The sequence below is a fragment of the Pelophylax lessonae genome (genome assembly GCF_965119305.1).
Source record: "Pelophylax lessonae genome assembly, chromosome: 8".
Lineage (NCBI taxonomy): Eukaryota > Metazoa > Chordata > Amphibia > Anura > Ranidae > Pelophylax > Pelophylax lessonae.
The window spans coordinates 266393199-266407788 of NC_138775.1; the positions used below are offsets into that span (position 1 = coordinate 266393199).

Here is a 14590-nt window from a genome sequence, read left to right on the forward strand (position 1 = left end):
CGCTGAGGGGGGTGGTGGATTTGTCTTCTGTCTGTCCGTCAGTCCGTCCCTGGGGGGGGGGGGTGTATTTCCCTGCCGGTTGTCCCCGCTGCAGGGGGTGGTGGATTTGTCTTCTGTCTGTCCGTCAGTCTGTCCCTGGGGGGGGGGGGGGTGTATTTCCCTGCTGGCCGTCCCGCTGCGGGGGGTGGTGTATTTGTCATCTGTCCTTTCATCAGTCCATCCCTGGGGGGGGGGGGGTGGTGTATTTGTCTTCTGTCCTTTCATCAGTCCATCCCTGGGGGGGGGGGTGTATTTGTCTTCTGTCCTTTCATCAGTCCATCCCTGGGGGGGGGGTGTATTTGCCTGCCGGCCGTCCCACTACGGGGGGGGGGGGAGGGGTGGTGGATTTGTCGTCTGTCCTTCCATCAGTCCGTCCTGGGGGGGGAGGTGTATTTGCCTGCTGGCCGTCCCGCTGAGGGGGGTGGTGGATTTGTCTTCTGTCTGTCCGTCAGTCCGTCCCTGGGGGGGGGGGGGGGATGTATTTCCCTGCCGGTTGTCCCGCTGCAGGGGGGTGGTGGATTTGTCTTCTGTCCGTCCGTCAGTCCGTCCCTGGGGGGTGGGGGGTGGATTTGCCTACCGGCTGTCCCCGCTGCAGGGGGGTTGATGGATTTGCCGCCCGCCACCCAAATTATCATGCACCAGCTGCCACTGGTCCATAGTATTGCAGTCATCTGTAGCATCACAAGCACCAAATACTGTATATTATGTGCGGCCCTTTGGTGGTGTCAGGGGCCACACTTGAAGGGCCCCTTTATCTAGCTCATGGGTGTCCAACCTTTTGGCCTCTCTGGGCCACATTGAGTGTAGAGAAGTTTTCTCGGGCCGCATATAAAATATATACTATAGTTAAGGTATATAAGTAATAAAACGCCACCACGCCCTTCCCGCGCTGCCGCCCCACACTAATTTAACACAACTAGAGGATGATTCCTTCCGAGGCAGCCTCTGCCTACAGTTAGTTGGAAGCCGCTGTGGCCGTGCCCCCGACCCGATTCCTTCCTCCCCAGCAAAAAAAAAAATTTGTCAGGGGGTAGTGGGCCGCATTGCCTGCAGTTCTGGGCCGCATGCGGCCCCCGGGCTGCAGGTTGGACATGCCTGATCTAGAAAGACCTCCACCACTGACCTACTCTATCATTTTAAATTAAACATAGAACTCGCTCACTATAAAAAATAAAAAAAAAATCAATACATAGCAATGTAAATAAATGTAGACAAATATCCAGAAACATGACATAAATGTAGCCAAGCTGTGATAGTGTAATAAAATAAAGTGTGACTCCGCGGTGGTCTATATTCTATTGTCATCTAAGCGTTTGCCTTGCTATTAAAGCAGATGGTGACATTGTTAACAAAAAAAAAAAGGATTTTACAATTTGATAATCTCTGAAGTGTGAACATTCTGCTTAACTATTTGTATACTGGTAGAGCCGGGTGAGCTGGGGTTAGGTGTGCGCCGTCAGTCTGGTTGTGTCACTTTAAGGCTGGTGGTTTCCATAGCAGCAGAGTGCAACACACATCATGGATCCGCACAGCCCAGGGAGAGACTAGCAGGCTGTACAGGAGCAGAGACACACACAGGTAAATGTAGCCAACACTCAGAAAGTGTCACCCGGGAGAGGAAATCTATCCGCTCCGCTTTCCTATAATATAATGGGGGCTCAGCATGGGGAGATCTCTTCCCTATTACTGGAAAAGTCTACAATCATTTCTCCAATGCAACCCCCTGATCTACCCCCCTTCTGTCTCTGCTCCCCTCCCCCTCCGCACCCCTCCTATTTATACCTCTCTACTGTCAATTATTCTCCTCTCTCTTCCACTTTTCTGATTTTAGTCCTCTTCCCAATCTCTTCCTTCCTCCTTCTGTCTTGTTTTCTGTCTCACCACCTAGACTTTTTTTTTCTTCCTTTCTTTCTTTCTTTCTTTCTTTCTTTCTTTCTTTCTTTCTTTCTTTCTTTTCTTTCTTTCTTTCTTTCTTTCTTTCTTTCTTTCTTTCTTTCTTTCTTTCTTTCTTTCTTTCTTTCTTTCTTTCTTTCTTTCTTTCTTTCTTTCTTTTTCTTTCTTTCTTTCTTTCTTTTTCTTTCTTTCTTTCTTTCTTTCTTTCTTTCTTTCTTTCTTTTTCTTTCTTTCTTTCTTTCTTTCTTTCTTTCTTTTTCTTTCTTTCTTTTTCTTTCTTTCTTTCTTTTTCTTTCTTTCTTTCTTTCTTTCTTTTTCTCTTTTTCTTTCTTTCTTTTTCTCTTTTTCTTTCTTTCTTTTTCTCTTTTTCTTTCTTTCTTTTTCTCTTTTTCTTTCTTTCTTTCTTTCTTTCTTTCTTTCTTTTCTTTCTTTCTTTCTTTCTTTTTCTCTTTTTCTTTCTTTCTTTCTTTCTTTCTTTCTTTCTTTCTTTCTTTCTTTCTTTCTTTCTTTCTTTCTTTCTTTCTTTCTTTCTTTCTTTCTTTCTTTCTTTCTTTCTTTCTTTCTTTCTTTCTTTCTTTCTTTCTTTCTTTCTTTCTTTCTTTCTTTCTTTCTTTCTTTCTTCTCTCACAATATATTCCATATTCTTGTCTATTCTTCTGTCCATAACCTGTTCTGGTCTTCTCTCATTCTTCCTTCCTTCCTTCCTTCCTTCCTTCCTTCCTTCCTTCCTTCCTTCCTTCCTTCTCTCACAATGTATTCTCTTTCTCTTTCTTGTCCATCTTTAAAATATTTGATGATCATCTCTCATTCTTCTCTCATTCATCTCTCATTCATCTCTCATTCTTCTCTCATTCATCTCTAATTCTTCTCTCATTCTTCTCTAATTCATCTCTCATTCATCTCTCATTCTTCTCTCATTCTTCTCTCATTCATCTCTCATTCATCTCTCATTCTTCTCTCATTCATCTCTAATTCTTCTCTCATTCTTCTCTAATTCATCTCTCATTCATCTCTCATTCTTCTCTCATTCTTCTCTCATTCATCTCTAATTCTTCTCTAATTCATCTCTCATTTATCTCCCATTCTTCTCTCATTCTTCTCTCATTCTTCTCTCATTCATCTCTCATTCTTCTCTCATTTATCTCTCATTCTTCTCTCATTCTTCTCTCAATTATCTCTCATTCTTCTCTCATTCTTCTCTCATTCATCTCTCATTCTTCTCTCATTTATCTCTCATTCTTCTCTCATTCATCTCTCATTCTTCTCTCATTCATCTCTCATTCTTCTCTCCTTCTTCTCTCATTCATCTCTCATTCTTCTCTTCCATGCTATCCAGACAGATTTGACCTAAGCAGGTATTTCAATGCATAAAGTGGCATTTGAAACTAAACATCTGTATCTAATACCTGGAGGGCCGTTGGTGATACTCTAAGACCCCTTTACACCGTTCAGATCCGTCTGTCTGTTTTTCAGGTGGATCTGAATGGATGCCCCATGCATCTCTATGGGGCATTGGATGTCAGCGGAGACATGTCCGCTGACATCCGATCGGTCAAGTCCGTTCTCATCCGATTCCCCCATAGAGAACAGCAGGGACCTCACAGCTCTGTCTCAGCACACAGCGCGGAGAAAGAGCTGCCATCCGCCTGCTCAGCGGGGGATCGGCGGATCAATCCCCTGCTGAGATAAACAGAGTCCGCCGACGGACTCCCATGTGTGAAAGGGGCCTAAATCATTATAGCAGTCGGTACTGAGATCTTCTGGGTGGTGCTCCAGCAGCTTCCTTCCTTCTGTACTAGACATGTGCAGAATGAAAAAATTTGTTTTGTTCCCTTTTGATGTGTTATTTACATAAATTAATTTAGTTAAATTATTTTAATTCGTTTTTGGAATTCATTTTGTTTATTCAAATTAATTACATTTTTACACATTCAAATTGAATTCCATTTGAAATCGAATATATTCTATTCAAAAGTGAAATTTTGGAAGATGGTTATATTCTTTCTATTCCATTCTACTATCCTATTGTTTTTTTCTATTCTATTTTTTATTTTCTATTCTGTTCTTTTCTGTTATATTCTATTCTTTTCTATTCTATTCAAATTCAAATTTATTATTTTCCAAAACTGAATTTCGGTTATATTTTTTTATTCTTTCTATTTAATTATATTCTATTTTTTTTATTCTATTATATTCCTTTATTTTCTATTATATTTAATTTTATTCTGTTCTTTTATTTTCTATTCTACAGTTTTTTGTTCTGTTTTACTCTATTCTTTTATTTTCTATTCCGTCCCTTTTTTTTCTACTCTTTTATTTTCTATTATATTCTTTTCTTTTCTATTCTATATCTTTATTTTCTATTCTATTTTATTCTCTTTTAAAATTCAAATTTCATTTGAAAACTTCAAATTCGATTAAAAAAATGTTCGAATGCATTGTACTCCCTGCTTGACATCGTTCTAAGTCTGAAATTTATTTCTGCTGTAATGCTACAATCTGTTCAGTAAACTTTATTTGATGGAAAAAAAAATGTTCAAATTCGAATTTCGTCTGAAATTTTGATTCGTCATTTCAGATTCTATTGTAACTCGGAAATTCAGATACATCCGGATTTCTGAATAACCAAAAATTCCCCTGAACGAAATGAACCACACATGTCTGTTCTGCAAACTGAACAGAAGCGGGAGCTCACTCGACACTGCCGTCATTTAAGGAACATTTTTTTCCCAGGGACAGCAAGACATTTTGTGATTGGATGAGGTTAACATTGTGACATCATTCATCCCTTCTCTCCGCCTCATCCAATCAGAGAACCCCTTGCATTCATTGAAAAAATATAAGGCGTTGTAATATTGGAGGAGGTGTTAAGTGAGTGCCCCCTGTGGTCATTGTGCAGAAAGGAAGCCGTTTGCCCAGAACCCGGAAGATTATGGGTCCTTACACACGGGCTTTCTGATCATGTCCGCCTGTCAGTTTTTCCTGATCAGATTCTCCATGCACCCCTATAGGCAGTGCTGTATTTAGGCCTAGGCCGCCCAGGGGGGCAGCAAAAAAGCCACCCCCCCCTCCACCTGAGACTCTTTTGGCCACTTGTTGCTAGAGCCGCCTCTCCCACCTCTCTCTCTCTCACCCCTCCCTCCTCTCTCTCACTCACTCACCCCCTCTCTCTCTCTCCCCCTCTCTCTTTCTCTCTCACCCCCCTTCTCTCTCTCTCACCCCCCCCCCTCTCTCACCCTCTCTCCCTTCCTCACCCACCCCCTCTCTCTCTCTCTCATTCCCCCCCCTCTCTCTCCCCCTCACCCACCCCCCTCTCTCTCTCCCACCCCCTCTCACCCCCCCTCTCGTGAGATCTAAGGGGTTCATGCTGGCACTTGGAGTCCTTCAATTTTGGAGGGAGTCACATTCGTTAAAATGGAAGGAGTGGGGCAAATTTACATAGGAGGGGACACTCAATTTTAGTCTTGCCTAGGGCAGCACAAAACCAGGATACACCACTGCCTATAGGGCAGCGGATGTCAGCGGTGACATGTCCGCTGACATCCGCTGCTATCCAATCCGATCCTGTCTGTGAAATCCAGACGGATGGAAACCCTGTTTTCTATCCGTCTGGAGGATCGGATCGGATGATAACAGACAGGCGTTCCATTTTCATCTGATCTCCCATAGAGGAGAGCGGGGATCTGACAGCTCCGTCTCAGCACAGTGGGGGGAGAGGGAGCTGTCATCTCCCTGCTCAGTGGGGATCGGCGGATCGATCCCCACTGAGCAAAACGGAGTCCACCGGTGGAAAGCCCCGAGTGAAAGGACCCTATGGCTCTCACTTTATGTAGTGCCGACCATTACAATGTTTTTCAGTATCCCCAGCGGCCCTCCAAACAATAGATATGGATACAGATATCGTGCCAAGCTGGACCAATGTAAATATGCATTAAAGATCATTCCCGGAGATCCACTTTAAGCTGTGGAATAGTTCAATTATAAATCCTTTTTAAGCTGGTATTAATCATACACTGTTTAAGGGATGAATTAACATTTATATATTCATACATTATCTGAAATTTATTTTAATTTAAAGTATTGTTAATCTGTAACGCTAGGATCGCATATTGCAATACCGCTGTGTTCATTTACAATACAAATTTCCTTACCGTCTGTGTTATTGTATTTCACAAAAGTATTCCAAGTCAAATTCATAAAAACATTGAAGAGCAACATCTGCGATCTTAAGCCTTGATTCACATCAATGTGTGTGTGTGCGGGTGTGCGCGGGTGTGCGCATGCGTCACATGTGGCGCAGCCCATTCATTTCAATAGGGTTCCCTGCCTGCTAGAAAGGCGCGGGGGGGGGGGAATGGGTAGCAGTCCCGACTCTTTTGTAAAATGATGCCGCACTTAATTAAAGCAATAATAAACCCCAAAACAAAATATAATATATTGCAATTTACCAATCATTAGATTTGGTGGCTGTATTAGTTTTAGGCTTTCACCTCTGTTTTCACCTGATGATCAGGCCAGTATCACACCTCCTGAGGATCCTGCGAGCTTCTAGAACCAAGTGTGAGTCTAAAATTATTTCTAAGGCCCCATGCACCCAGGGCGTCAGAAAAAACGAGCTGCAAAGCTATTTCTGACGCCAGGAAAAAGCGGCGTCAAAAACACGCCTCTAGCAGCATTTGGCATTGGCGTCAATGCGCGTTTAGGAGCGTCGACGCTTAGCAGCATTTTTAAATAAACACAACCCTCTTCTGTTTGTGACCAATCACATTTTCCATTTTTCACATTTTAAAAAACGACTGACGCTGCTAAAAGCTGATATACAGCATTAAGCCGCATTTAGGCGCGTTTAGCAGTGTCTGGCGTTTTTACCACTCAGGCTCTGTTCACATGTCAGCGTATGGATCACGGGCAGAACCGCCACGGTTCCGCCCGCGATCTGGAGATTATTGCAAATCGCGGGACGCCTGTGCGTTGCCCGTTGATTTGCAATAGCCCCCCAAACGCTGAGTGATGTTGCCGCGATTTCCGCCTGCCGAATCGCGGTAACATCGTGCAAAAAAATCGCGGGACGCATTACGCTCCAAAGAAGCTCTTGTACTTTTTTGGTCGTAATGCGTCCCGCGATTTTTTTTTTGCGCAATGTTACCGCGATTCGGCAGGCGGAAATCGCGGCAACATCGCTCAGCGTTTGGGGGTCTATTGCAAATCAACGGGCAACGCACAGGCGTCCCGCGATTTGCAATAATCTCCGGATCGCGGGCAGAACCGCGGCGGTTCTGCCCGTGATCCATACGCTGACATGTGAACGGAGCCTTAGCACTGCTGCTCCTGAACGCACTGGCCCTGTGTTTTTTTTTTTTGCAGCTTAAAAACGCCTATGCCACTTGGAGCTCCTAAAAGCCTGTGTGTGTGCATGAGGCCATAGAATAACATGGAGGGGCATTTTTAAGCTGCAAAAAAAAAATGTCTGACGCTCCTAACAGCAGCTTTAAAACCGCCCTGTGTGCATGGGGCCTTATTGAAAGCTGCAGGCACCCAGCACCCTCTTATTCAAAAAGTGCCCTCCTGTATTAGTGAGACATTACTCTGGATGAACAATCACAGTTGGCACAACAGGCAGCAGCATTGTCAGTCTGGAGATGAGAGAGACGAGTGCTGGATGTATTAGCTGATTTAGATACACTAACATATTAAAGCTGAACTCCAGCTAACACTTTTTAAGGCCCTTTGACACTGAGCAGTCTTTAAGTTAAAAAAAGTGGAACAAAATGCATGAAAAATGCTTCCCTTTAAATCCCATGGAACTCTTCACTCAGGTCAGTTGCCTTTCAGCTGCATTTTTTAAAGTCCAATTTACTGACTTTTTTTGGTGCACTTTTTAAAACCCCACCAAAAACGCAGCTCTCCATTGAAATGAATAAAAAAACGTGTCATAAACGCACTGCTGTTGCGTTTTTGGCACTTTTTTGTTTAGTCACATGTCCATGTTTTAGGTGCATGCTGAGAGTCAGAGAACCAATAAAGATGCCGGAAACCCATATCCATTTTGATGCATTTTGTTTAATCACTTCTGGACCGGAAGGATTTGCCCCCTTAACCACTTTACCACCGGAGGATTTTGCTGTCTTAAGTCTGGGCCACTTTTTGCGATTCGGCACTGTGCGACTTTAACCTTCCTAGCGGTATTCCCGAGTGTGACTCGGGGTAAGATTTTAGTGCCAAAAGCGGTAACCCCGAGTCACACTCGGGGTAGCGCTAAGAAGATCGCTGGATGCTGGAGGAGGTTTTACTTACCTTTTCTCCGGGATCCAGCGAAGACTGCGGGCGGTGTGCGGCGGCGGAGCTTCCTCCCGATCGTCTGCGAGCCCCGGCTTCCGTCTCCGGCGACGTGACGTCCGCCGGGGGGTGGAACCGGCGGCAAATTCAAATGTAAAATGCACCAAACACACTGATACCGTTCAAAATAAAATAAAATCACATTACATTGCCCCCCAGTGCCCTTTCCTGCAGTTTTACTGTACTTTTTATGTAAATATATGTATATATATATATATATATATATACGTATATATATACACATATATATTATATATATATATATATATATATATATATATATATACACACACACACATATATATATATACATATATATATAAACATATATATATGTATATATATATATATATATATATATATATACACGTAATTCTTGTGAATGAGCAGCCCAAACCAACTGTATACATTATATATATATATATATATATATATATATATATATATATATATATATATATATATATATATATATATATATATATATAGATAGATATATAATATATATATATATAATATATGTATACATACATATATATATAATATATATAATAAATGTATGCAGTTGGTTTGGGCTGCTCATTCACAAGAATTACATGCAAAATAATGGTACCGCTTTCAGCACCTAAAATCCAAAAGAATCATACCGCCAGGGAGGTTAACTGACAATTGCGCGGTCATGCAACGCCGTACCCAAACGAAATTGACGTCCTTTTTTCCCACAAACAGAGCTTTCTTTTGGTGGTATTTGATCACATGTGCAATTTTTACTTTTTGCGCTATAAACAAATAAACAGTGACAATTTTGAAAAAATAACAATATTTTTCACATTTTTTATATGAAATTTTTTATATGAAATTTTATATGAAAGTAAGGTGAGCTTACTGCTAAAATAAATGTAAAATTCAAGACTTGCGTGGGTGTAAGAAGATGTCCGCCACTGTTGGGGTGTTCTGTCCCATTAGGAAACTTATTGAAGCGCATAGCGGCCATATTTGAACGCATGGCGCATGCGCAGTAAGTTGCTCTAGTCCATACGTGACTTCCGCTTGCAAAATCTGATAGGTAGCGGTATTCTGAGCGTGCATGAACCTCACAAAATCCACTAGGTATCCACCGGCAACCATGGTCTGCTCAACCTCCACCACAATGGGCGAAGGAGGGTTGTCAGAGGCACTGGACCATGCAGGAAGGACACAGAGGCTGCCGCCAGTCCAACCACACAACTGTAAATCAAGTATACCTAATATTTCAACCTACCTAATTCCATCATTTTGTCTTGACGTAAATAAAGTAAATAATAATAAGTACAAAAAATAATTTACTGAAAGCAGAACTATGGGAAAACCTTTTTTTTTTTCATTTTGGATAGAGTAAAGCCCCGTACACACGCAACGATTATCGGCCAACCGATCATCCGTCTTTTGTCCAGAGTTGTGTTTTGTTGGTTGGAATGTGCCTAGACTGCACACGAATTTTCTCGCCCGACAAAATTCTACTTCAGAAGTGATGTCATGTGTTGGTTTGCTTTCTTTGTGTTCTTTCTTCTCTGAGCATGCCCAGTCTTGCTCATTAGATTTTTCCCTGTCGAAATCTGTACTGACTGCACGAAAATCGGCCGTGTTTTGACAGCGGACAAAAATTTTATAGTCTACACACCAGATTTTTTTCGGCCGAAAAGTCGGAGTCGGTTGTCGGAAGCATCATACTAACAAACCGAAAATCGGCAGATCGGTCTTTGGACGAAAATTCCCTGCCGATTTTCGACGCGTGTGTACGAGGCTTTAGGGAGGGTTATAACCCGTCAGATTTTTCCCATCTGTGCCTCATTGAGGAGATTTCCGTTCACTTCCTGCCCCATAGCCAAGCAGGAAGTGAGAGGAAATCCCTGAAAATAAAAGGAATTCCTTGGAGACCCCCAGGTCATCAGAACTAGTGCCCCCATTGGAAGATTTCCCCTCTATTACTTTTCTGGGGGACAACTCAAAATTTTGGATTTTCTTCTACTTTCATTTTTTGGCCTGCATTTTTTACGAATTTTATAAAATTTATAGTATTGTGAATATTTATTTTTAGGGTACCGATCAAAGATGGAGGAGAACTATCTGATACCCGCCTCTGAAGGTGTCCTACTGAAACACGGACTGTCTCTGGACAACCGTCGGGGTGAGAAGCTGGAGGAACTTGTGGTTGTACGCGTAGTGAAGCTGCTCTTGAAGGAGGTGAAACTTCTACAGTTTTGTACTTCTCTGAAGTTCTGCACCTTGGCTGAAAACTACATCACAGACATCGGAGCTCTTCATCCATGCGTACATCTTGTTAAGTTGGACTTACATGGAAATCAGGTACATAAATATACATGTCCAAATCTGAACTCTGACCATTCACAAAATTATTAAGATGATTCCTTTCCCCAGCCAATAAAGGATTTAACCGCTTGCCGACTGCGCACAGTATATTTACTGCGGCAGTCGGCCCCGGCCAGGCAGAGTGACGTAGGTCTACGTCGCTCGCCTGTCACTCCTTCCAGAGCCAATAGCGGGCGGGCGCGCGCCCGCCGAGGCGCGCGCCCGCCGAGGCTCGTTCACGGAGGAGTGCGGGAGTGTGACTGGCGGACCCGATGTCCGCCGGTCACACTACGATCGCCGCTACAGCGGGAGAAAGACAGAGCGGCTTGTGTAAACAAGCCACCTGTCAGTTCTCCCTGTGTAAAAGTGAAGATCAAACAGTTCTACTATGTAGAACTGTTGATCTTTGTTTTTACACTAGTAGACCTGTCCCTACACAGTTAGAATCACGCCCCTAGGACACACTTAACCCCTCCCTGTCCAATACTGTTAACCCCTTCCCTGCCAGTGTCATTTTTGCAGTAACAGTGCATATATATAGCACTGATTACTGCAGTAATGTCACTGGTACCCCCAAAAGTGTCAAAAATGTCAGTCAAGGGTCCGATCTGTCCGCCGCAATGTCGCAGTACCGCAAAAAAAATCGCAGATCGCCGCCATTACTCGTTAAAAAAAAAAACACCAAAAATGACAAAAATCTTTCCCTTTGTTAGTAAACGCGATAACTTTTGCGCAAACCAATCAAAATACGCTTTTTGCGATTTTTTTTTACCAAACATAGGTAGCGTAAAACAAATTGGCCGAAAATTTTAAAAAATTTTGATTTTTACATTTTTTTTTGGGGGAATTTCATATAAAAAAAAGTGAAAAATATTGTTGTTTTTGCAAAAATTACGCTCTTTTTTTGTTTATAGCGCGTGATCAAAAAATCGCACAGGTGATCAAATACCACCAAAAGAAAGCTCTGTTTGTGGGAAAAAAAGGACGTGAAATTCGTTTAGGTACAGCGTCGCACGACCGTGCGATTGTCCGTTAAAGTCACGCAGTAAAAAATCGCAAAATAACCCCTGGTCTTTTAGCAGGAAAATCCTCCGGTGGTAAAGTGGTTAAAACTGCAGTTTAACCACTTCCATACCAGACCATTTCTGGCAGTCCACTCCTATGTGTAAAAATCATCATTTTTTTGCTAGAAAATTACTCAGAACCCCCAAACATTATATATATATATATATATATATATATATATATATATATATATTTTTAAAACAGAAACACTAGGTAATAAAATGGCGACCATTGAACTTTTTATGTCACTTGGTATTTGCACAGAGATTTTTCAAATGCGTTTTTTTTTTTTTGGAAAAAATAGTTTTTTGAATTAAAAAAAAAAACAAAACACTAAAGTTAGCCCAATTTTTTTGTATAATGTTAAACATTTTTCCTGACAGACTCCATGGCAGCATACGTATCGGGTTTGGCCCCGCCTCCAAACCTACCCATAGGACATCACTCCCATAAATCTTTGCACCTGTTCAGCACACGTGTTCTTTTTTTGTCCTCCTAATGGATTACCTGTATCCTACCTGAAGATGGATCCCAGGAGATGGATGTCTCTACCATTCGGGTATTGAGTTCTCCAATAAGCCCCAGCTGTTGCGGGGTATGGAGCAGGGGCGAAGATTCTTCTGACGTGCACCTTGGCCAAAAAGCCCAGCTGCTGTGGGTGGCCGGTACCCTGAAAGAATCATGAAGTCCGGTGTGTGCTGTATGCTCATCCATCCCTGGTGGCTAGCGGTTCGTTGGTGGTCGTGAGTACTCCTTGCCTGTCATATTTGTTTAACTCCATGGCAGCTTAAGTTTTTTTATTTCAGCTGGTTTTGTATGTTCTTTCCTTATTTCCTGTTATTTCCTGGTGGCTAGGGCTACTGAGCATGTGCGGGCGCCTCAGAACGAGGCTTGGTTCTCGCACATGCTCAGTGATGATGTGGAGCATGTGCAGTAGGGTTTTTCGGCGCTGCTTGATGATGTCAGCGGGTGCCATATTGAAAACCCTTCAGGTGTCAGCAGAGTGTGTAGATCATACACTCTGTTGCTGGAAGTCTGTATTTTGCTGTCGGTTTCTCGGTGTGTCTACCTGCAGCATCCGCTGCTGCTCTGCATTTGCCCATACGGTCTTCCTGGTGAGTACCGGCCCCAGGTTTTTGGGAGTTATTCCCCCTCTCCTCTTTCTTCCTCTCTGATCCCGTTGTCCGACTCATCCCTGCAGGTCAGCGCCAGATGGAAGCCTCCTCACCCTCATCCCGCCCTTAATAGGTATGTGGGGCTTGGGGGTTGGGGTGTGTAGAGAGGGGGGGATTAGGGCATCATTTATGTCCTGGCTCCCTGTTTGTCTTGCTTTGTTCCTTTGTTTTACAGCCCTCCTAGGTCGGAACGGCATTCCTCACGCAAGAGTGAGCATCGCTCAAGTTCTCACCACCGGCACTCCTCCTCGAGATCTGCTCGGAGGTCACAGTCAGGCTCCCATCATCGTGGGAAATCATCTGCCTCAGCGGGCCCCTCGCGACGCCCAAATAGAGTGGGCTGTTGGGGTTGTGGTGCACGTGTCCCTGAAAGCAAGTCAATGTGTGACAAATGCTTCTCTCAAGCTGCTGGAGAGAGGGACAATTCAGACCAGCGACTGGAGGCCCTAGTCAAGAGGGTCGTCAAGGATTCCCTGGCAGACGTGGGAGTAGGTCGGGCGCAGAGCCCAGAAGTGACTCCTCCAAGCCCTCCCCTTGGAAGACAGCCTAGGGAAGATCCTGAAACCTCTCAACCTAGTCACCTGTCAACTTTCCTATCGGAGAGTGATTCAGAGATTGAAGATCCCTGCTTGGGATTTGAGTATGCTCTCGTCCCCTCCTTAGTCAGAGCGGTAAGAGAGACCCTGAATTGGGAAGACTCTGCTGTTTTCTCCGCCAAAAACAGAAGAGATTCTTTAAGCAGCTCTGCAAAGAGCGACTCAACTTCCCTTTTCTGGGTGAATTAGGGGATATCATTACTGAAGAATGGAATAAAGTGGAAAGGAAGAATTCCATGCTTTCCAAAATGTCCCGGTTATATCCTTTCAAGGAAGAAGATGTAAAACCTCTAGAATCTCCTCCCTTGGTGGACGCCGCAGTCATGAGGCTGGTCAAACATGTGACCCTCCCACTAGAGGACACAGCCTCATTTAAAGATCCTTTGGATAGGAGGATGGATTCTGATCTTAAGAATCTACCTGACTGTGGGAATGGCCTGCAAGCCGGCACTGGCCTTAGCTTCATTATCCAAAGCAATGGAGTTGTGGTCTGACTTAGTGGATGAGTCCTTTCGGAGCCTTTCTGAGGAGGCTGCCAGAAGTTCTCCGATTCAGGAACTTAAGGTGGCTTTGTCTTTTCTGGGGGAGGCATCTATTGACCTTATACGTCTGTTGGCCAGGGTTATGCTGTCCTCAGTAACGGCCAAGAGGGCTTTGTGGCTCCGCCCTTGGATGGCTGACCCAGCTTCCAAACAAGTCTAAAGCCGTATTCCTTTTGGAGGCTCCTCCCTCTTTGGGAATAAGCTGGATGAGGCGAAAACCAGGGCCACGGGCAGCAGGTCTGGGTTTCTCCCTCAGGCTCGACGCCCTCTCAATACAAGGAAAGGACAACCCAGAAGGTATGTTCCTGACCGTGCCAGGGAAGCACGTACCTATAGGCCTGGCAGAGAATTTTTTCGCAACTGGAGAGCATGACAAACCTCCTCGCGGAAACCTTCTAAGAGTATCCCCTCCGGTGAATGTGATAAGACCAAGTCTTTTTGAGATTGGGCCCGCTCAGACATGTCGGGTGGGGGCTCGGTTGCTACACTTCCGGCATGTCTGGGCGGCCTCAGTCCGAGACTCCTGGACTGTCAGGATAGTCACGTACGGGCACAAGTGGATTTTCAGAGAAACTCCCAAGATCAAGGTTTCTTC

The 14590-nt window shown here is 43.8% G+C and overlaps 1 protein-coding gene across 1 annotated transcript in view; it reads left to right on the plus strand.

The window, feature by feature from the left end:
• Nucleotides 1-14590, plus strand: part of LRRIQ3 (leucine rich repeats and IQ motif containing 3) — a 117568-nt gene that overhangs the window by 38684 nt on the left and 64294 nt on the right. Inside the window, exon 2 of the mRNA XM_082265333.1 lies at nt 10346-10614. Coding sequence (XP_082121459.1) covers nt 10360-10614 — 255 coding nt within the window. The 5' untranslated portion in view covers nt 10346-10359. The remainder of the gene's footprint in view (nt 1-10345; nt 10615-14590) is intronic.